Source organism: Scatophagus argus, chromosome 23 (genome assembly GCF_020382885.2).
Source record: "Scatophagus argus isolate fScaArg1 chromosome 23, fScaArg1.pri, whole genome shotgun sequence".
NCBI classification, from domain to species: Eukaryota; Metazoa; Chordata; class Actinopteri; family Scatophagidae; genus Scatophagus; species Scatophagus argus.
The window spans coordinates 15,488,771-15,511,250 of record NC_058515.1 but is presented as its reverse complement, the minus strand read 5'-3'; the positions used below and the strand labels follow the sequence as shown (position 1 = coordinate 15,511,250).

Sequence of the window (22,480 nt, the reverse complement as noted above, 5' to 3'; positions counted from 1 at the left end):
GTCCTGTACGGAGCTCAGGCCGTTCCTGTCCGGCTGAAAATTCTGCTGGACCGACTGTACAGCATCCTGACCACAGAACAGGTACAGCAAATACGCAGAATTATATTTTGTCTGTGGTCGCAAACTCACCTGATGTGTAACGGATTACTGTTTGTACTGCTCAGGTCAGCCACATACTGCACACCCTGGGCTGGAGTCTGGGGGATTATGTGAGAGGGTACATGCTGCAGGTAAAAATAAGCTTTATTTATAGTTCCTGAGCGTAGGATTTACAAGTTGAAACTCATGTAGTTTATATTAACCTTCATTACTTATTTTTATCCAAGATTTTGATGCATTTCCTCACCAGAAGGCTTATTTATTGGTTTATTGGAGGGAAAATCGGCTAAGGACCTGGTGGGCGGACCTACAGTGCTGGACCTTGAGAGCAGCTGTATTAGACTGGGTTCATGGGAAAACTACATCCCTTCATTTAGAGCGACAGTCTTGACTTACAGACTGATTAAAAATTTCCCACATCCACTTGTTGTTATTGAGGTTTATTTCTCCTCAGCTGCCCAGTGGGAAGGTGTTGGACCGCTGGCTAATGGTGACTCCTGAAGAAGAACTGCTCATCCTCAAACAGTTCCTTCGCTTTGGCGAGACACGCCCCATAGTCGAGTTGATGACCCTACAGTGCCTGGCAGCTGTCAATCACCTCTCCGAGGCAGAGTTCACCTTCGCCTCGAAAAGCTGCCGGTCAAACATCCACACGTTCATCGAGCTGAATGGGGAAACTCCAGCAGTGTTAAGAAACACCACAGGAGATTCTGATTTAGTGGCCGGCGTCCGCCCTTTGAAAGAAAACAGTCCCGCTCACCACGACACCATCCGCCATTTTGAAAACTTATCGGGTGAACAGTCTTTGCTTCTGCCTTTGAACTTTCCGGGTTCTGCCGTGCAGTGTTTGGCTCTTCCCACCAAGGTATTGGAATGAATTTACTCTTTCATGTCATCACTGTTGTTCAGTAGGAAGCTTCCTGAACTCTGATCTGATTGTACTTGTTGTTTTCTCAGGAGCTTGCTCCTCGCGATAAGCTAACACAGTGCCTACGGAAGCCCAATAGGCCCAAACTGGCCGAGAGACACGGGGAGGAAGGAGGAAGAAGAGGGCAAGATAATAATCTGATTTTGCAGCAATCGAAATGTGAACCTGATTTAAAAATCAAAGCAGAACCTGACAAACCAAACTTGACCCTGTCTGTATGCCATCATGACCCCCGGCTCGATGGCAACCTGGAGCTGGACCTTCACACGGCCACACAGGAGGCCACCTTCGCACGCCCTTCTTCCTCAAACTCTTTGCTCATCTCTACTTCCTCCGCACTCCATCCATCCTTTTCTCCTTGCTACTCTCCTCTGAAGATTTCTCGGAAGTTGCAAGGCTCCTCCTCCTCTTCCTCGCTCCATCTTCTCCCATCCTTCTCCTCCTCATTCCTCTGTCCTATTCCTTCCTCCACCTTTTCTTCCTCTCTCCGTCCTCTCTCGTCTTCTTCCTCCTCCCTCTGTCCTCTACCCTCTTCCCTCTGCTCCCTCCCTTCTTTTCCTCCTGCAGGCGGTCGGAAGGGGAGGGTCTGCTGTGGCGTTTGTGGGAAAAGCTTTTATGACAAAGGTAGGAATGTTGGGCTTCCTGTGTCTCCAGGTATAATTACAGGTCTGCTACTCACCTAATAGTTAGACTGAAAATCTAATTATGAGATTCGGGTTCAGTTTGACATCCTCTACTGGTTTTGCATCTTGAAGTACCCCAGGGCTCAATTTGAGCTCACCTGCTCATCTTGAGATTTGGAGTTCCACAAGGTTCAATTGGTGGACCACTATTGATCTTGTGACTTGGATTCTACGCGGTTCAGTTGGAGGTCCTTTACTGACCTTGTGACTCCCAGCATTCAGTTTGAGGTTGCCCACTATTGATCTAAGGTCTCGGGGTTCCAGAGGGTGCAACTTGAGGTCCTCTGCTGGTCTTTTGTTTTTGTCTTCCACCACTTTCAATGTGAGGCACTACGCTAATCTTTTCTCTTAGTTTTCCACAAGGTTCAGTTTGTGATTCTCCATTGATCTTGTGTCCTACTATTCTACATGGTCAAATTTGAGATCCTGGGCTCATCTGAGCTTGTGCTTGGGATTCCAAAGAGTTTGATGTACAGATGTAAATGGAAGAATTTTCCTTTCACTGACAAGAAACGAGACCACAGCAATGCTGTGACACCTTAGTATGAAGGGAATCCCATTTGTCTTTGTCAGGATACATGTTTACGTAGGGAGATTTTCTCTTCCTTGTTGGAAGCAGCTGCTGTTCAAAGTCAGTTAAGAAGGGCACCATTTTGTTTCTGTTTGTGCAGGAACGTTGAAGATCCACTACAATGCCGTCCACTTGAAGATCAAGCATCGCTGCACAGTGGCAGGCTGCACCATGGTCTTCAGCTCGTTGCGCAGCCGAAACCGACACAGCGCTAACCCGAACCCACGGCTACACACAAGTGCCAGCAGAAACGCACACACTGACCCACACACAAGCGTGCACTCTGAAACACTGACACACAGGGACAAAAGTGCTCGTAAGGACACACACTATACTCACACAAAAAGTGAGATCAGCAGCACAATTTGGAAACAGGAAGATGAGGCACACAGACTAGCACACACTCTAAGAAACAGGTCAAAAGGTGAGTCAAACCCCCAACATGGCTGCCAGGACAGCACCCACCCTCAAGCTGACTCCCCTCCTCCTCCTCCACCTCACGCTCTAAACCGAACTCTGATCCAAGACACCAACCAGGCCCAACCTCCTCCTCCGCTCCTCCCAGTTTGCAGCGCTTCGTCACTGGGCTCGCCTGCCTCCCCTGAGAAAACCAGATGCTGTCGACATCTGCTCAACCTTCACACCATCCACATGGCCCCTGCTCCCCTCCCTCGCCCCACCCTCATCACCTTGGCAAGCTCCAACTGTCAGAACATGTCACATGACCACGACATCACAGAAGTAAAACGAGGAGAGGCTTGCACAAGTCCACTGACCAATAATCAGCGGCAGTGGGTGTCAAGTGACCACCCGCCAAAGAAAAAGCCCAGGAAGTCAAGCATGCCGGTGAAAATTGAAAGAGGGAAGGCAGGTGAGGAGGGAAACGAGGAGGAGGAGGAGTGTTGAAGGTCTGCAGTGTTTTGTAGCAGCAAGATGTTAAAATTTCACATTTCAGAATAAACTTCTTTTCCTTGAGAATAAGCATGAGGTCAAGCCTGTGTTGCACCAGTTCAGATTTTTCAGATTTAGTTGATACTCAGACCTGATTTTCATTGAAATCCACAGTTAGCTACCAAATCCACTTGCCATCGAGATACCGTGGCTAAAGACACAGCATTCAGGCACCTTCCACGGAAAATAGCTGGCGACACGGAGTGTTAACTCAACACGCTAGCATGTCCCAGAATAGCCACAGTACGGTTTACAGCCTTTTTGATTTACGTCAAAACACGAGCTTTCCTTTGTTCTTCCCAGCCTCAGGACAAACTTTAATTTTTATGTTTTTGAGCAATTAAGATGTCTCTGCGTTGATAAATGTGTGTGGACCAGCATGCTGCTCTGCGCAGGAGCTCCCCCTGTGTTTGCTGTCTGTTACTGCCCTAATGCTTGTAATAACATCTAATCCATTTAGCTGATAATATCTCCGTCCTTTACCACTGTCCACCAATGAGGATATCGAGGACATGTCGTCAGTGTTGCTTCTGGGAATTTGGGAATTTTCATGACCCGAGAAGAACTTCATGTTCAGGAACTACACACAAAATACACTTGGTGTTTTTTAAGGATAATTTCTCATGCTTGTAAAGTCAATAAAACGTTTAAAATTGCCTGCTTGTGGAAAATGGGGAATGGTGTTTTTAAGGGCGTGTGTACAATCAATTACTTCTATTTTTACGTAATATCCATTAATTTATATTTTGACCCAATTCAGAGCGGAATTCGTGAGTCGGGTCTCTGTTTCTACTCGGATGTTATTTACGTACGGACGAATTCCGGACACGCGTTAAGCTTGTAAACAAGCTAGTCTCTAAAATGTGCACTGCAGTTGTAGTCTGAATAGAAACACGTTAAAGTTTGAATTAAAATGTCTAAAGGTGAGATTCTGAAAGCGTTTGTTACCGAGAGACTCGCCGCCACCACCCAGGAAATCTTAGGGGTTGTGGACAGAATCGTAGCCGGCTACGAGGAGGAGGCTTCGGGCTTCAGACAGGAGATCGAGCGGCAGAGGAGACAGCTGGAGGGTCTCCTGCAGCCTCAGCTCACACTCAGAAAAGCAGGTTGGTTGTTAGCATTTCTTTGCATAAAACATTTCGAAATGTAAGCCATCCCGAAGTGCTGGATTGTTGCCGTAGGATCATGTCGTACTCCATTACATTTTTTTCGAATTTAGTATTTAATGATTATCCAGAAATTCGCAGACGTCAAGTTTCAAAACCTGAGACATTTCTTTATTCGTCCTGACTTATTTTTCAATTCGTCATTATTGTAATTGAAAATGAACAAACATAATACACCGATTAAGTTGGCATAATCCTCGGATTGTCTGGGAAAGTTGACCCTGGTTACACTCACAGGTTCATGTGTAACAGAAGATCAAATTAAGATTTCACTCACAGAGTTTGGCGTATGTGAGCACTAAAGACGTTAACAACCAAGCTTAAGCAAAACATCTAAGTGAGACTTGACATGTTCTGTTGCTCCAAAGAATAATGACAGTAAATGTATCTGTTTGCAGCTTATGGGGGAAGAAGTTTTAGTGAATTTGAATGAAAAAATATCATTTCTGCTTAAACTTTCAAAATAAAACCCTGAAAATCACTCTAAATCTTCCAGGCGTGGAGCACAGCAGGAGCCTCCGCCCTGCTGAGGAGGAGGAGGCTGAAGATGAGCATCCAGAGAACCTGGAAGACTCGACTAATCACACTCCATCGAGGTTTGTCTGTGAACCGCCAGTGTAAACACTGAGTTTATTGAGATTGTGGTTCCCACACAGCCAGTCTGTGTCTTTCAGAGGTCGGTGTAAGAAGAGGAAGCCTGGCAGACCTCAGACCAGTGAAACACGGAGCCATGTAGACCTCAGGATCAGGATCCTGGAGGACTCTGAGACCGATGTGCTCTCACACAGAGGTGAGTAGAAAAACTACGTGTGATTTAACGGGCACTGAGGAGAGCAAGACGCAAGACAGGAAGCGTCAGCTGTGTCCCATACAGCTGCTTTAAAGGGTCACTCCACCCAAATCACTAAACAGTTATTTTATCCCAACCAGTGCCTGGCTGTTCAGATAGTTTTGGTTTTATCAGCTGGAAGCTTGATTTTGATGTTTGTGTGATGGCTCTGAATCATTTTCTCAGGGGCAATTTCATGTCATTTGGGTATGAAGTTGTTCTTTGTGTTAATCGAATGTTTTTTTGACATGGTGTAAACCACCGGTTCATCAAACCATCAATAAAAGAAAAATAAACCGCCAGATCAAATGATGTCTGTCTAAGTTGTCTAAATACCAGGGATCCAGATTTAAAAGACCTCTGAGAACCGCTGGTCTGAACCGCTTCCTTCTGTGGTCTTACAGGAAGTAGAAGCAGTAAAATCTAATCAGTGAGTTTGTTGTCACTATTTAAGTGTTTTATTGTGTCCGTCTTACTCCTGTCAGTTCTTAAGAAATGTCCAGTGCGACAGCTGAAGTGTCCTCGAGGACTGCAGGAGACGGACTTTCTGGACTTGCTGAAGTCCACCTTCCCTCAGCTGTCCGGGGACAACAAATATTTTGACATATTGACGTCTGATGAGAGGCGTAGGCTGCAGCCTCTGAACCTGACCACTCTGACAGCAGAGGACGTCCACAGAAACAGGAAGTCAACACTCTTCATCAGGCTGAAGGTAGTTTGGCGAATTTCTTAATAAAATCTTTTTCTCTTTAAAATAAAGAAGCTGATTTGACTTCCTGTTGTTGGAAAGTTTTTGAAAGTCACTTTTTTTAAAAAAAATATTAGATTCCAGGTTAAATCTGACCTCTTTATTTTTCCAGACACAGAAGGCCTGTGGTCATGAGACAAAAGACACTGAAGACTCTCTGTCCACGTCCACCTCAGCCATGCTGACGTGTGATGAAACTCAAAAAAGGTAATAAAGAAAAGTGGCTAAAAGTATGTGGACACCCGAGCAGTAGATGAGGCAATAAGGTCAGCTGAGGCAGCTGGACCCACTGATGACAAATATGTGTACCGTTTGGCTGTGTAGTGTAGAGTTTAGTCACAGCAGCGGATTATCAGACAGGCTTTAAACACATCACTTTGTCATATTTCTCTTTTATTTACAGCAGGCCTGTTCAGGAAGGCAGCAGTTTGACATCTCAGCACCAACGGATGGAAACAGAGGAAGCTGATGAGGATCATGGGACATCAGAACCAGCTGAGGGCGCTGTGGTCTCCTCTGCAGCTGAGAGTAAACGGGGTGGCGGCGAAGACGTTGAAAAGGACGAAGACAGTGACTGGGAACGTGACAAGGAGCTGAAAGACTCTGAGCTGCAGTCGAAGCTGACAAAGAAACAGAAAAGCAGACGGTGTGGTGTGGAGACGTCTCAGACAAAGACGGAGAACGGGGACGTTGTCCTCTCCTGCAGAGTCTGCGGAGCTCTGCACCAATCAGAAGTCCCTTTCGTCCAACATGCCTGGAGTCACGTGGACAGTTCAGGAAGTGTGTGTGGAGTGTGTGGAGAGCTCTCAGGGTCTGTGGAGGCGCTGAAGGATCATCTGCAGAGTCAGCACAGGACTGCTGACTGTCACATCTGTGGAGAGACCTTCCTCTGTGTCCTCAGCCTGGACGAGCACGTGGCTGCCCACTCGGGGGAGAAACCGTACGAATGTGAGGTCTGCCTCGATGCGTTTGCGTTGAAGGCGTCTCTGGAGAACCACCAGAAACTCCATCAAGCCGACGGAGTGTTTGAAGCAAAAGAACAGTTCAAAGCTCGTGTCAGGACTCGCACCAACAACAAGACACACCTCTGTGGCGTGTGCGGCAAATCCCTCAGCGACTACAGGTCTTTGTCCCGCCACAAGATGACCCACTCCGGGGAAAGACCTCACAGCTGTCAAGTGTGCGGGAGGCGTTTCAAACTCCCCGGGACTCTGAGGCAGCATGAAAAGATTCACACTTACAGAGAGAGATCGTACCTCTGCGACGTTTGCTGCAAAATGTTCCTGACGAGCAAGCAGCTGCAGATCCACATGAGGACGCACACCAACGAGAAGCCTTTCCACTGCGGGGAATGCGGAAAGGGGTTCACCACCAAAGGCCCGTTGACCATTCACATGAGGGTCCACACCGGAGAGACGCCGTACCGCTGCCCGGACTGCGGCTGGTCCTTCAAACGCAAAATTAATTTGGACAACCACGTGACAGTCCACTCGGGACACAAGCCGTTTGTATGCGGGATTTGTGGCAAAGCATGCGCTCGCAAAACGTACCTGACGGTCCACATGAGGACCCACAACGGGGAGAGACCCTACAAGTGTACGGTTTGTGACAAAGCCTTCACTCAGAGTCACTGTCTGAAAACACACATGAAGAGCCACCTGATGGCAGAAGCTGCGACGTGACGCCTCGGCGTTACTTCCTCTTCTTTGTGTCCAATTATTGTCTTTTTCTTTGTATAATCTACTGTTTTAAGTTATGTTTATTCTGTATGTCACAAACTAAATCCTTTCTTCTCTTTCCAGATATGCCTTGAAGACTTTGAATAGTCCTCCATATCGCTCGACCTGTCATTTCAGATCACATTTAACATTCAACTACAAAGTTTAATGCAATTATTTGGATTATTTTAAGTTAGGTTTTGTGAATTTGTGGTACCATACGTCACATGTAATACGACCCCGCGCTTAACTGAGTGTCCTGCACTCACAGCTTCGCCCGACGCTGCGCCGATCAGTCTCATAAAAGACGTAAAAGGTGAGCAGCGTCTCAACATGGCAAAATGGTTCTTCTTTAAAAGCTGTGCGAGTCACTCCAGCAGAGAAAACCTCAATGTTAAACCTATTGTGAGCTGATGATGTGCATTATGTGTAGTAAAAGTTTAAAAAGTAGATTTTATTGAAAATTTGATATGCTTTAGCTGTATCATCAGCATGACAATAATATAAACGTACTGTCATACAAAACACTGTGGTTCTTCTCAATCTATCATCATCATTTTTGTATAAAGCTTCACAAAGTGTTTGTTGAAAAGACTGCAGACATACATGGTTTAAAGAAAAAGAATTTAATGTTTAAATATGTGAGGTTTTGAACAGTAATATAGCAGCAAACAGCTTACGTCACGCTGCCTCTGTGAGGTTTGTGCAGGTTGTTATTCACAAGGCATCACATGACAAGCAGGAGAGAGCATCGCTTCGCTGTGGATTTATGTTTATATCGTTTATGTTTTACGGCTCCGTGCCTCCACATCTGCATTGGAGAGGCATGTAATAAAAGTTTGGTTGATGACATTTAATTTGATCAAACTTAGTTACAGCCTGCTTTTACATATGCAGCCACAACAGCAAAAATCAAACGGGAGGGCAGGTGGACGGTTGCTGGGACCGTGTTAACGTGACCTTGAGTACACCCCCACCCGGTGCAGAAACAGCAGAGGTAGCACCAGTCTGCTGGGCAAATTGAACCACATTATGGACATCAGCGCCACACACTCGTCGTCAAGCACAGATGAAAGGTGCATCATGTTGGTAATCATGTTCCCCCCAAACCTGAACAACAGCACTCCCATTATAGCCATGATGGCATGGAAAGCCCTCTGCTTTGATTGGTCAACCCGCCCCCTGATCCCAGCCGCCTCCCCCAGCCTGGGACGCTTCAGAACACCGAGAACCACAACGCTGCAGAAAGAGATGACAATTAAAGACAAAACCATCGAGCAGGCATACACGCCTATAACGACCTCAGTGCTGCTTGTATAATGTAAAAGCACCCAACTTAAGCTCAGTAACCAAACACATCCAATGGAGAGATTTCTAATCCTGACCCCTCTGGCCTGTCTGTGCCTCAGGTAGGTGACTGGATGAACAATGGCCAGGTAGCGGTCCACACAGGTGAGCAGGTGAAACAGCCCCTGTCCCACAGAGGAAACAGTCCAGACGCTGAGCCCCACAGACATCATCTCTGGAAGACTGATGTGAGTGCTGAAAAGAAACAAGATGAAGCCCAAGACCTCATTCAGCTGCAAGACAATGGAGTGATAGGTGAAGTGGTCACAGTGACTTGCTGCAGCCGTGGAAGTGAAGCGCTGCCTCTTCCACTGCTGGAAACCCACGTGAAGGACGAGCATGAGGAGAGGGAGGAGGAGGATGTAGGCGATGGCGAAGGTGGAGAAGATGTAGGTGCTCCATGTGGAGCTGAAGCATTTGAGGGTGGAATTGGAGAAGATGTTGGGAAAGAGAATGTCAGCAAAGGAAGAGGAGTTGAAAGACATGTTGGTGTCCACAGAGGCCTGAGGAGGAGAAGGAAGCAGGCAGAATGGGAAAATCAAAATAAAGAAATGTTAAAATCCAAATGAAGAAAAAGAAGAAAAGCATATCGAAAAAGCACACCTGTTCAGGTTAACTGAGATTTCCTGTCAGTCTCAGCGACATGAGCTCAGATGTAATCACTGATTAAAACTAGTCTTCAGTTAACAAAGCTGAGTTCTTGGTCAAACTTCAAAAGGATTTGGTTACTTTTGAACAACAGCAAAATTCTTTAAAAACTGGCAAGTTTAAATTCACTTCAATCGATGTCTCAAGTGGCACCAATTTATAAAGTCAAATGTACGAAGATTTCAAAAAGACGTAACACAAGTCACCAGCTGATTCACCTGAGCAGAGCTGCTTTTTGGGATCGTCCTCCTGCGTCTCCAGACTCTGACTGCTGTTCACTGGTATCTCATCCAAATATATCTTCACATGCATCAGTGCTCCGTGTGAGTGTGTGAGATGCAAGAGCAGGACGGTGGTGGTGTTTTTGCAATTCATATTTGTTATGACACGTCTTGCGGTAAATTGAAGCAGCAAACTGAAATGTGTTATTTACATTGCTGTGCCACAGGCAGGTCAGATCACAGCGTCAGTTTATCACCTGTGCAGTCAAACACACAGTGAAGTGTTATGAGATTTATTCCTTCATTTAAATGCAGTGATGTTTCACATAATAACACGTGAGTATTCCATGTGATAATGTAATTTAACCATCATATTGTCTTCCTATCGACCATACAACTTTTGTCATCCAGGGTGGACTCTGATTTGGCTGTTTACACTATGTTAGTTAACTTCATTCAAACTCATTACCACCGACAGGACAACTGTGCCAAATTTGACCCCAGGACAACAGGAAGGTTAAAAAAAGTAACTGCAAATTTACTGATTGTAGCGCACATAAGCTCGTAACCCCAACTAAACTTTTGTACACACGAAAATGAATGTGCAAACTTCAAATAAAAATGAAAGACAAACAGTCATTAACAGCAGAATTTACATTGTTGCCAGCAGTGTATCAGTCTTTAACTACAGTTCATTTGATCAGTCCATTAAGATAGACAGGATTAAAATGACCCGTAAACAGACAAGAGTGCATTCAAATCAGATCCCATCATTTAGCCCTGCATACCTGTGTGTTTGTGCTTGTGTGTTTGTGTTTGTGTTTGTGTGTGTGTGTGTGTGTGTGGACCCAGTAATCAACAATCAATGCAAAGTGTTCACTTTGCATGCTTGTGATTATTAAAAATAGAGTTTTGGCCTGATTTCCATTCAGTGGCATCATACATGTCTGACTTGATCAGACGCCATCCTGCAGCGTGGTTCTGGGGATGTAACTTGAGGATGGAGATGAGACGCTGGCATTAAATTTTGTCGTCCCCAGTGAACACACATAATATCTAAACATCAAGTCAATTTGTCTAGCTTTAATCTATGAAGCAATACCTAAAATAAATTAAAATAAAACTCCCATCAGCCTGAACTGTACTTTTGTGTTAATGCTAATCAGCAAACATAAGGATGCTAACATGCTAAATGGTGCTAGTAGTGACAGTGGCAGTAGTGAGGTTCTGTAGGGGTCTATTACTATTATACAAAAATTACCATTTTACATTGTGTGTAACTGACATTATCCCTACACATCAGAGCTGCCATGTTCACTTTTATGCAGATGACACAATTTTATATGCAACCCAGACTTACTCATCTTCAATGTGCCTGTGATCCTTCTCAGCTATTCCTTCTTAATCAGATTTATTTTAAATTCAGATGAGGTAAAGTACATGCTGTTTTTCATGTCCATCTATGCTTCTGACTACCCTAAAACTTTAAACGTTTAGACCTGCTCTAATTGGAAAGTGTCATTGTGACTGGTAAGCCCGCTCCCTGTTTCTACCCACCTCCCCTGGCCCGGGAAGCTTCAGAGCACAAAGAACTGCAGCGCTGCAGAAAAATATGATAATTAAGAAACAAAACAAGAGGCAGGTATGAAGGATTACGTTTACCTGAGTGCTGATCTTATAAATCACAGCCAGCCATCCATAGCTCACTAACCAAATACATCCACTGCTGATGTTTCTAATCCTGAGTCCCCACACCTGTCTCAGCTCCAGGTAGGTGACTGGGTGAACAATGGCCAGGTAGCTGTCCACACAGGTGAGCACTTGGAATAGAGCCTGTCCCAGAGAAGTGACAGTCCAGATGCTGAGACCCTCAGTCATCATCTCTGGAAGACTGATGTAGCTGCCATAAAAGTAGAGGATGAAGCCCAAGATTTCATTCAGCTGCATGACAATGGAGTGATAGGTGAAGTGGTCACAGTGACTTGTTGCAGTCTTGGAAGTGAAGCACTGCCTCCTCCACTGTTGGAAGCCCAGGTGAAGGACGAGGATGAGGAGAGGGAGGAGGAAGAGGATGGTGATGGAGATGAGGGAGAAGACATAGATGTTCACTTTGGACCTGTAACAGGTGTTCTGGAGAGGATGGAAGGAAGAGTTGAAGGAGGAGAAGTGAGGAAGATGAACGGAGATGTCAGCAAAGGAAGAGGAGTTGACTGACATGTTCTTATACATGGTGGCCTGAAGAAGAGAGAGACCGAATAAAAGGGGGGAAGTGTGGAGAGACAGAATGTTAACATGGAAAAATCGTGCTCATAAAATGTCCTTAGTCATCATGAAAAAGTAGATTAACGTTCGTCCAAAAATAACTGAAGTAATTAAGTTAAAAGGTTTTAAAAACTGGCTTATGTTTTCATCGAACTCGACATTCAGGGTAACTGAGGTGACCGATCTGAAGTAAAATAAACAGCTCTAAAAACCCTCCAGCCATAAAGTCTTTCTAACCCTTGAATAACATGAGAGTTTTGATAAGTTCAGGAATAAAAACTACCTGGTCAGGTCTTAGAGAAGCTTGATGAAGTTTGGCTTTGTGTGGTACACAACTCCTGTGTGAATGCAGCGTGTGTGAGTGAATTTTAAAATCATGATGATCATTTCTGTTAAGGTTCCCCAAAATCTTCCACGAACCAGAGAACCAGAGAACAGGGAAATTAAAATCTGGCAATTAAAACAAAACCCAAACAGACCGAAGAAGTTACAGAACAGAAGTCAACGTTAGCATTGAAACATTTCAACTGGAAACAGTTGCATGGGCATTGAAAAAGTTCTATTGAAAATAAAACACAGATGATGATGGACAAATTCAAAAATATCAATAATAACGTAAAAGATTTTGTATGTATTTTGTATGTGTTTTTTTTTCGTGACAATACTTGTGATATAATACTGATGATACTTTTTATAGTAAATTACTGCAGGCGAATATATGTTTCACACACGTCTGAAGAGAAGGTCGGAGCAATCAGACGTCATTTGAATATGCATCACTTGTCAAATTTAAAAACATACATTTTCCACTCTGATGATATAATAATGACACTACACATTCATGTGTAAGTGCACACAAAAGTGGATGAAATGAGGGAGGAGGATGAAGGCCTTGGTGCCAGTGAAGGCAAACATGGGAATGGCAGTCTTGGAGTCAGTGCAGAGGTCTGTAGAGGACGACAAGACTGAGGAGGAGGAGAGATGAAGAAAGGGACAACAGAGAGAGTGAATGAAAGAGAGAGAATCTGTTTACAAGTGTGTGTCACCGAAATAATCCAGGCAACAAGAACCAGTTAGGTAATCATGTTTTCAGAGCTGTCATTAGCTGTTGTACTGTGCACAGCATTGTTATTGTTGCAATAAAAGGCGTAGTTGTTTCCAGTTTTTGTGCTAAGCTAAGCTAACAGCAATTGGTGGTATCTTCATACTTAGCATACAGACGAGGTTTCCAAACTAACTATTGGCCAGAAAGCAATGAAATGGACAGTAGCATCAGCTTTCCAGACGTGAGCGTGACAATCATGACCATCACATAGATCCTGAACCAAACACAGACTCAGTACCAGTGGTGCTTATTACTCTGAAAATTTGCCTGCCACGATTTAAAGTCTGGAGTCACACAAAATTAGCAGTCTGATTTGCAGTATGCAAAAAACCTGCTGCTGGGTTTTAGTTTGACAGCCGGGAGCAGGTTTTGATCAGACGGCGCTGAACGGCGGCTGACAAGGTGGGTGTGATGCAGCAACTTTTACAATATAGCTTTGTAAAAGAGTAATGGAGGGAGAATCAGGTCTCTTCTTGGAAAAGCTCGGCATGTGAGATGAGTGGTTTTCTGTGGCGTCCTGAAGCAGAACAGCGTGAGCTCGTGGAATAATGTCTTATCATTCTGTTGTATTTATCTGCGATTGGTTAATAATAATTATGGATGACTGCTAAATGTGTTGGACAGCCTTTATTAACACGGCAGGACTGATGTGGACAGGCAGGAGGGACGTCAGGGTGTGGACGGGGGGGACAAGCTGCTCTTCAACAAATTCTCACATATTTGATGCTGTCTCTGTCTCTCTCTCTTCTTCTCTGTCTGTCCATCCAGTCACTCATACAAACAGAAATGTCAGTCAATTATTCCTCCAGCGACTTCCTCCCTGTTAACTGTGGCACAAGGAGCCTTTCCATCTTCACAGCCTTCTTCATCGTCTGCATCCTCCTCCTCCCTCTCTTCATCTTCGTCCTCGTCGTGGGCTACCAGCGCTGGAGGAAACAGCGCTCCGTTGCCACGACGAGCCATTCAGACATCTTCACCTTTAACATGGTTGGCCTGGAGCTGACTGGTGTCTTGGGGTCCTGCTTCTTCTGTTATGGCTCCTACACTGAGCAACAAAGTCTAATGTCAGTTGGGGTGTTCCTCTACTTCATCGTCTGTCCTGGACACACTCTGTTTCACCTCCTCACCTGTGTGGAGCGCTACCTGGCTGTTGTTCACCCCATCACCTACCTGAGGCTGAGACAGGCGGGTGGAGTCAGGATCAGAAATATCAGCATCGGTTGTGTTTGGCTGCTTTGCTTAAGTTCAGTGGGTCTGTCAGTGCACGGCATGCAGTCCTACATGGCATTTATTTTCTTGTTATTGGTCATCTCCTCTGTTGTTGTCTCTTTCTGCAGCCTGTCTGTTCTGTGCGTTCTGATTTGTCCAGGGCCGGGGGAAGTGGGCGGGAACAGGGAGCGAGTTGACCACTCAAAGCACAGGGCTTTCCACACCATCGTGATTATAACGGGAGCTCTGTTGTTGAAGTTCTTGAGTAGCCTGATTTCCATTGTGATAAATACTTCAGGGTTAAGCCTCAGTGATATCTGTGTGATAACATGGTCTTTAGTCTGGTTCTCTGTGCCCGGCAGTCTGGTGTTACCTCTGCTGTTTCTGCAGCGAGCTGGAAAACTACCAGGCTGTAAACACGACACTGAATCAGGCTGAGTGTCATCATCATGAAGCAAAATGCAGACAACATCAAGAACAGCAGCAGACCTTTCATGTTTCTCAGGATGCCTCCTCATCGTGTGTTGCACAGAAGTTTCTGCAGTGTTGTCACATGGTTATTGGAATGTTCTCTATGGGTTCCAGGTTGAGTCTTGAAGGCGTTGGTTTGTGGTTGCTAAGCTGTTACAGGTTGGTTTTACATTTAGCTTCTTAGAGACACATCAGCAGAGCGACAAAACCAATGAGCAATTCAAAGGCTTTGTGAATCACTGGCCTCATTATAATTCTGTGTCAGATCCTGTGACCTGTCATGTTACATATTCTTCAGTAAATATTTTAAAACCACTGCTGAAATGTTCAATTTATGAGCAACTTGCTATAACACAAAGAGAAATAATGAGCACATTCTGATCACTTGTGAAGTTCATTATGATGCTTTGCACTTCCAGGTCCAAGTGATCCCGCATCAAGCCCACGTAACACAGTCCTGTGACAGATTCATGCACAGGTATGGCCAGGTATGGCCAGGTATGGCCAGGTATGGGACATGCAAATCAGAAGTAATGTTGGGCAGAAAGGTTGTAGCAGGCAGTGGCCATGTAAAATGTCAGAATAAATCAGGTGTTTTTCATTTGCTTCTGGAAGTTTGTTCATTCACTGACACAAGGGGGCACCTGAGTGCAGTCACAAAACCTGATTGGTCAGGTTTATTTATGTCATCCAACCACAGATGGTCTTCATTGGGTCAGAATGAACAAGTGAACACACCTCCGTTTTAAAAATGATTAATGATGAAACATCACAACATTTCCTCCCCACACTCATCTTTTATATGATAGAAAGACATAAAACACACAATAAACAAAGTTAAAGATGAATCTGTGTGGTTCCTCTTTCTTCACTTCATTTAGAATCAGAATCAGCTTTATTGGCCAAGCTGATTCTGATTCTGATTCTAAAATTTCTGGTCAAAAATACTAACTGGCAGTGGTAAAAAAAAATAGCAAAAGAAAATTTGCCTTCTGTGAGTTCAGACTTGTTGGACCACATGCAAAACACCTCCTGCTTCCACCCGTCACTCTGACAAATGAACACACAGGTGTAATTTTCAACCAGAAGCCCATGAACAGCAGTTTGAGAGCATGAAGACGAAGGAGACCGCAAACAAACACTGCTGACAAGGTGGGGAAGTCCATGCTGTTTCATGATTATTATTACCAAATATTTTCTCCTGGTGAGAAAACCACAGTGACTTTCCTTTAAAGTCCTTTAAAAAGTGTAGTGTAGTGTACCTTTAATAATACTTTTCAAAGGTAGCATTTTTCACATGATATCCTGTTTGCCCTCCCAATGCAGTAACGGCTGGCAAACCACATTTCAAGCTAAATCGTGTGTTAATCTGCTCTTCAACAAATTTAAATAGATTTTTGTATTCAAGTTGTTTGATCCCTTCTTTTTCTTCCCTGTCTGTCCATCCAGTCATTCATCGGAAGAGAGATGTTAGCCAATTCGTCCTCCAGCTAACTGCCTCTTAGGAAGGAGCCTTTCCATCTTCACAGCCTTCTTCATCGTCTGCATCCTCCTCCTCCCTCTCTTCATCTTCGTCCTCGTCGTGGGCTACCAGCGCTGGAGGAAACAGCGCTCCGTTGCCACGACGAGCCATTCAGACATCTTCACCTTTAACATGGTTGGCGTGGAGCTGACTGTTGTCTTGGGGTCCTGCTTCTTCTGTTATGGCTCCTACACTGAGCAACAAAGTCTAATGTCAGTTGGGGTGTTCCTCTACTCCATCTCCTCACCTGGACAAGCTCTGTTTCACCTCCTCACCTGTGTGGAGCGCTACCTGGCTGTTGTTCACCCCATCACCTACCTGATGCTGAGACAGGCGGGTGGAGTCAGGATCAGAAATATCAGCATCGGTTGTGTTTGACTGCTTTGCTTTGAAACAGCGGTTCTACGCCAGTTTGCTTTATTTTTAACATAATCTATAGTTTCTTGTTATTGATCATTTCCTCTGTTGTTGTCTCTCTCTGCAGCCTTTACTGTATGTTCTGTGAGTTCTGACTCATCCAGGGCTGTGGCAGTGGGTTGACCACTCAAAGCAGAGGGCTTTCAACACCATCACGACTATAATGGGAGCTTTTTTGCTGAGGTTCTTGGACGGCCTGGTCTCCACTGTGATGTACGTTTCAGGGTGTTGAGCCCCAGAGATTCTTGCTTTGTTGAGATTGTTTGTCCATTGGTTTTCTCTGCCAGACAGTCTGGTGTTACCTCCACTGTTTCTGCACCAAGCCAGGAAACTGCCAGGCTGTAAACACAACACCACCGCCACCGTCAGCCTGAGAATTAGGTTTGAGCAGCATGAATGAGATTTGATTGATAGAAAAGACAGAAAGTTTGCTTGATGGTTTGATAGAAGCTTGATAAAACATTCAGCAGTTTGACTTCAGCTCCATAGCGATGGCATCACGTAAACAAGCGATGTTGTGACATTTGAAAGGTTTTCTAAACATCATTGAATGCTTTTTTTTCTCTACTTCTTTAACTTTTACTTTTCAACAGTCGTCAAACCTCAGTGTGATTGGCTTGAAACAGCATGTACACACATGAGGACTGATGTTGGTGTTGTCAGTCAGGTTATTCTCTCTGATTTGACTAAGCAGCAGTCTCACTTCACAGGCCATTGAATCTTGTCCTCCACTTTAATGGACAGATGAAATGAAGCACTGAAGCTCCAGCACTGCAGCCACAGAGGAAACGACAGGATTGAAAGTATCCGTGTGAGCCCTACAGTTATGTATTAGCTCTGTTCATTAGCATCTTACAGCAGCCATACTTGCCAACCCTCCTCTTTTTCATTGTCCTCTCCCAGTTCCCCTCCAGGGTCACAATTTCCCCAATTTATGACAAATTTTAACAGCCCTGAGCCTCTAAAAGGCAACTGCTTCCACTTAAACAACAATACGGCAACACTGAATGGGGATCTATGTGATGGGGAACAGAGCTGCTCGCTCCTCATCTCCCTCAGCAAGTAAATTTCAGACATCCTGGAGAGACTTTGCATTTCTTGTGTTAAGTTTTAAGAACCTCGAGAGTATTTACAGCACAGAGGATGTCCTGGCTGTATTACAGAGTTACTTATGGCCAGGGGCTCTCTGGAAATCCTTTGAGTCCGTGTTGGAGTTCTCAGGGTTTGACAAGCGTGACTGCAGTGAACAGCTCTTTCTCATGTGTACTGAACTAAACTGAAAAAACTTGTTTATTGATTGTGTCGTATGTCTGAGAACAACATGTTTAGAGGTGTGCGGTACTGAGCAGTTTTGAGTTTTGCTCGATGAAGAGTCAGGAGATCCCAGTGTTATTCAGATGGCCAGAGGTATGAAAATCTATGGATTTGACCATGCTCAGTTGTAAATAATATTAACTTATAAGTGAAAAATGCTGCATCACTGTACCATGTGTACATGTACATGATCTCTGAGATGATGTGAAAAGAAAATTTGCCTTCTGTGATTTATAATCGTCTCAATCTTGTTTGATGACATGCAAAGCACCTTCTGCTCCCATCTGTCAGTTTGACACATGAACATCATGATAATTAGCCACACCCACAAACACAAAATGTTATTGTTGACCAGAAGCCCATGAACAGCAGTCTGAGAGTCTGAAGACAAAGGAGACAGACAACCACAAACAAGCACTGCTGACAAGGTGGGAAAGTCCATGCTGCTCCATCTTTACGACCAAATATTTTCACCTGACCGAACAACGGCGACTTCAGGTTTGATGTCATGTAATTGCTGATATTGCTTTAAAAAGAAAAAAAGTTCGAAGGTATTTTAAGGTCAGAACAGTGTGACCTGGAAGAATAATGTCATGCTGTTGTGTTAATGATAATGTTTGTCATAATGTCATTCATCAGAATGTGCTGGAATCACAAAGCCAACTGAGAGAAGTTCAGTTGTAGTTCTTCTCTTTCATGTGCACCCAGTTTACTCAGGGCACGTATTAATTAAACCGTATTAAACCATGCCTCTTCTCTGTCCATACTTCAGCAGTCCATTTATTGCGTGTCGCATCTCCACTGACCATGTTTGTTGTCGATAACTCTGGTGTGATCTCGTATGGACATTAAAAGTTACTACTGTAACTACAGTTCTGTGAGGGAGGTGATCAGTGAGGTGGATCAGGGTGTGGACGGGGGGACAAGCTGCTCTTCAACAAATTCTCACATATTTGATGCTGTCTCTGTCTCTCTCTCTTCTTCTCTGTCTGTCCATCCAGTCACTCATACAAACAGAAATGTCAGTCAATTCTTCCTCCAGCTACTTCCTCCCTGTTAACTGTGGCACAAGGAGCCTTTCCATCTTCACAGCCTTCTTCATCGTCTGCATCCTCCTCCTCCCTCTCTTCATCTTCGTCCTCGTCGTGGGCTACCAGCGCTGGAGGAAACAGCGCTCCGTTGCCACGACGAGCCATTCAGACATCTTCACCTTTAACATGGTTGGCCTGGAGCTGACTGGTGTCTTGGGGTCCTGCTTCTTCTGTTATGGCTCCTACACTGAGCAACAAAGTCTAATGTCAGTTGGGGTGTTCCTCTACTCCATCTCCTCACCTGGACAAGCTCTGTTTCACCTCCTCACCTGTGTGGAGCGCTACCTGGCTGTTGTTCACCCCATCACCTACCTGAGGCTGAGACAGGCGGGTGGAGTCAGGATCAGAAATGTCAGCATCGGTTGTGTTTGGCTACTTTGCTTAAGTTCAGTGGGTCTGTCAGTGCACGGCATGCAGTCCTACATGGCATTTATTTTCTTGTTATTGGTCATCTCCTCTGTTGTCGTCTCTTTCTGCAGCCTGTCTGTTCTGTGCGTTCTGATTCGTCCAGGGCCGGGGGAAGTGGGCGGGAACAGGGAGCGAGTTGACCACTCAAAGCACAGGGCTTTCCACACCATCGTGATTATAACGGGAGCTCTGTTGTTGAAGTTCTTGAGTGGCCTGATTTCCATTGTGATAAATACTTCAAGGTTAAGCCTCAGTGATATCTGTGTGATAACATGGTCTTTAGTCTGGTTCTCTGCGCCCGGCAGTCTGGTGTTACCTCTGCTGTTTCTGCAGCGAGCTGGAAAACTACCAGGCTGTAAACACAACACTGAATCAGGCTGAGAATTAGGTTTGATTAAACTTCATCAAGTTACCTTATGTAAAATCTTTGTATGAAGTAGGATCATATCTATTTCTTAGTGGAATATATTCTGTTTGTTTGGCTCTAATTTCAAACTTTTAGAGAGTTGAAGAGTTTGACAAGTTTTGGTATTTTGGGCATCCAGGGTTCTGCAGTAAAAAGTTGCGTTTATGTATTTATGTGTTTCTCAGTGAGGCTGTATTTTGTTCGTATGTACTGAAGGCGAGAACTTTATAGAAAGCTGATAAAACGTTCACTTCTGTATCAACGGCAGGCGAGCCCACTTCACAGCTCTTAATTTGAAAGGTACTCTTAACACAATTTCTTGCTTCTTTCGTACACTGTTTTTTTTCTATTAATCTTTTGTTTTCTGAACAACAATAAACAATATTGTCTTTCCAAACTTGTGACAAGCAGTGATTGTCCTTGCAGCTTTGAAATGACATAAACAGAATTTGACGCTGGACCCAAAGATGGCTCCAAATTCTGGTGGTTGATGACCGCTGTCATGAAGACACGCCAGTGTTCTCGGTCATGTCATACTCTCTGATTTGAATAAGCAGCCGTCTCACTTCACAGGTGATTTGAATCTTGTCAAACATCCACTTTAATGGACTGCTGAAATGTAGCAGTGCAACTTGACCCTGGTGCTGCTCCCATCCTGCAACATCTGCAGCTAACAAAGAAATGCGTAACATATTCCTTTATAAATAGCTAACAGCTAGCTGTTTGTCAGACTTGAAAGTGAACTGGAAAATGCAGTAGTTTAAATAAATGTGCCGTCTGTCTGGTGAAAAGATGTGCAGAGGCTTGTCTCTGAACAGCACTGACAGAATAGCTGATGTTAACCTGCTCCCATTCAGTTTGCTAGGCTAAACACGTTACACATGCTAGTAAGTTAGCAAGAAGACAAGAGAAGCTCCAAAAGGTCCAAACATTCAGCTCAAATTTAATCTTAGCAGGTAGCCTACAATGTTCATTAGTTTATCATGTTTAGCACATTATGTACCTTTTAATTAGCTTGAGACACAGATGAGGCTGATGGGAATGTGATGCGTTTTGAAGATATTTGGTCATAAACCAAACAGTTGGACAGTTTTTAATTTTTACTTTAGTCAGAAGTCAGAAGATGAAAGAATTCCCAACAATTCCCTGTTTATTCTTCAACATATGGGTGCTGAAGGATTTAAAGGTGCTTATAGCTAAGCTGAATATCCTGTGTAGCGTTGGGGGTAACATGTTATCGAAGTAACATGTTACAGTAACATTACTTTCAGCAATAAAGTGAAATAACTGTTTCCTGTGATATTATTGCATTTACTATGTGAACGTGTTACCACCAAGCTTAGCATCAGAACATGCAACATGCTAAATATCTCTGGAAAGCTGCATATTTGACGTGTCACTGAGGGCTCAGGTGTTATCAGGTCAGGTATTCAGGGTCTTTGTAAACCAGCCTCTCGAACTTCCCCACTGGGATCAATAAAGGATTATCTTACCTTACCCACAGCCTCAGATCCTCCTCCTCCGTCCATCTCACTGTCCCCCCTGCCCGCCTTATTACCTGGAACTCACTGACCTCCATAACGCTGAGTCACACCCGCATTTCAAATCCAACATCAAAACCCATCTCTGTAGACTGGCCTACTCCCTCTGACCACAACTGCATTGTCCATTTTAAATTGTATTTTATTGTCTCTTACTGTTACTATATTGTGTCTGTTTTTATGGTTAATGATGTAAGGTGACCTTGAGGGTCTAGAAAGGCACCTATAAATAAAAGGCATTTTTATCATTTATTATTATCCTGAACTACTGTGTCTTTTTATAAAATAAATCCATAATGATAAATTCAACATTGATTTCTTCAGCCATTATATTTTTCTCCTGTCTTCTGGTCACTGTTGTTGTTAGCCTGACTGGTAGTTGTCCACACTCCTGTTATGCCTTGAGTTTACAACCATAAATTTATGCTGTTGGCCGATAAGAAGCCGTCTTTCTGACTGTTAGCCTTCAAAAGGCTATATAATGTCATACCCATCTGGATTTGTAATGAAATGCAATAAACTTGAGTTTCTGTGCTTTTATTACCCGCCATGAAACATTAGTGTTTTCCATTTATATGTACTTATTATACTTATGCTTCAAGCGTTGGTCTACACTGTAGACTCTACAGGGACACGAATGTGGTGAAGTGCTGTACAGCTTTCAGTTCAAAGTAACTAGTAATGTGTAGTTCATTACATTTTGAAGTGTGTGCGTGCTGGTCTGCAGCTGTATTGCTCTCTGAAATATGTGAAGATTTTCCTACTGTGATTTTTAGTCAAAAGTCCTCATGAACTTGTTTGACAACATGCAAAACACCTGAACCT

At 44.2% G+C, this 22,480-nt stretch overlaps 2 protein-coding genes across 4 annotated transcripts in view; both read left to right on the top strand.

The window, feature by feature from the left end:
• Window positions 1-3,888, top strand: part of LOC124055049 (zinc finger protein basonuclin-2-like) — a 6,450-nt gene extending 2,562 nt beyond the window's left edge. The window contains exons 4-8 of the mRNA XM_046381644.1: window positions 1-81; window positions 165-230; window positions 554-964; window positions 1,057-1,651; window positions 2,382-3,888. The exon at window positions 1-81 is cut by the window's left edge and continues 95 nt beyond it. Coding sequence (XP_046237600.1) covers window positions 1-81; window positions 165-230; window positions 554-964; window positions 1,057-1,651; window positions 2,382-3,187 — 1,959 coding nt within the window. The 3' untranslated portion in view covers window positions 3,188-3,888. The remainder of the gene's footprint in view (window positions 82-164; window positions 231-553; window positions 965-1,056; window positions 1,652-2,381) is intronic.
• A 112-nt stretch (window positions 3,889-4,000) lies between these two features.
• On the top strand, window positions 4,001-8,218 carry LOC124054290 (zinc finger protein 25-like). Of its 3 annotated transcripts, none has more exons than XM_046380103.1 (7): window positions 4,001-4,338; window positions 4,895-4,994; window positions 5,073-5,188; window positions 5,713-5,939; window positions 6,088-6,182; window positions 6,379-7,576; window positions 7,778-8,218. In XM_046380103.1, the coding sequence occupies exons 1-7, from the start codon at window positions 4,146-4,148 to the stop codon at window positions 7,799-7,801; spliced, it is 1,953 nt and encodes a 650-aa protein (XP_046236059.1). In that variant the 5' UTR covers window positions 4,001-4,145; the 3' UTR covers window positions 7,802-8,218. The 3 variants fall into 3 exon arrangements, with proteins under 3 accessions (XP_046236059.1, XP_046236058.1, XP_046236060.1); XM_046380104.1 differs by having other exon boundaries at window positions 4,002-4,338; window positions 6,379-7,571; XM_046380102.1 differs by lacking the exon at window positions 7,778-8,218 and having other exon boundaries at window positions 6,379-7,756.
• The last annotated feature ends 14,262 nt before the right edge of the window (window positions 8,219-22,480 follow it).

Excerpts from the sequence above, each read along its gene's own strand:
- LOC124054290 (XM_046380102.1), top strand. The coding sequence starts at position 4,146 with ATGTCTAAAGGTGAGATTCTGAAAGCGTTTGTTACCGAGAGACTCGCC. Across the intron at positions 5,940-6,087 it reads CACTCTTCATCAGGCTGAAG|ACACAGAAGGCCTGTGGTCA; the intron begins GTAGTTTGGCGA and ends TTATTTTTCCAG. Across the intron at positions 6,183-6,378 it reads TGTGATGAAACTCAAAAAAG|CAGGCCTGTTCAGGAAGGCA; the intron begins GTAATAAAGAAA and ends TTTTATTTACAG.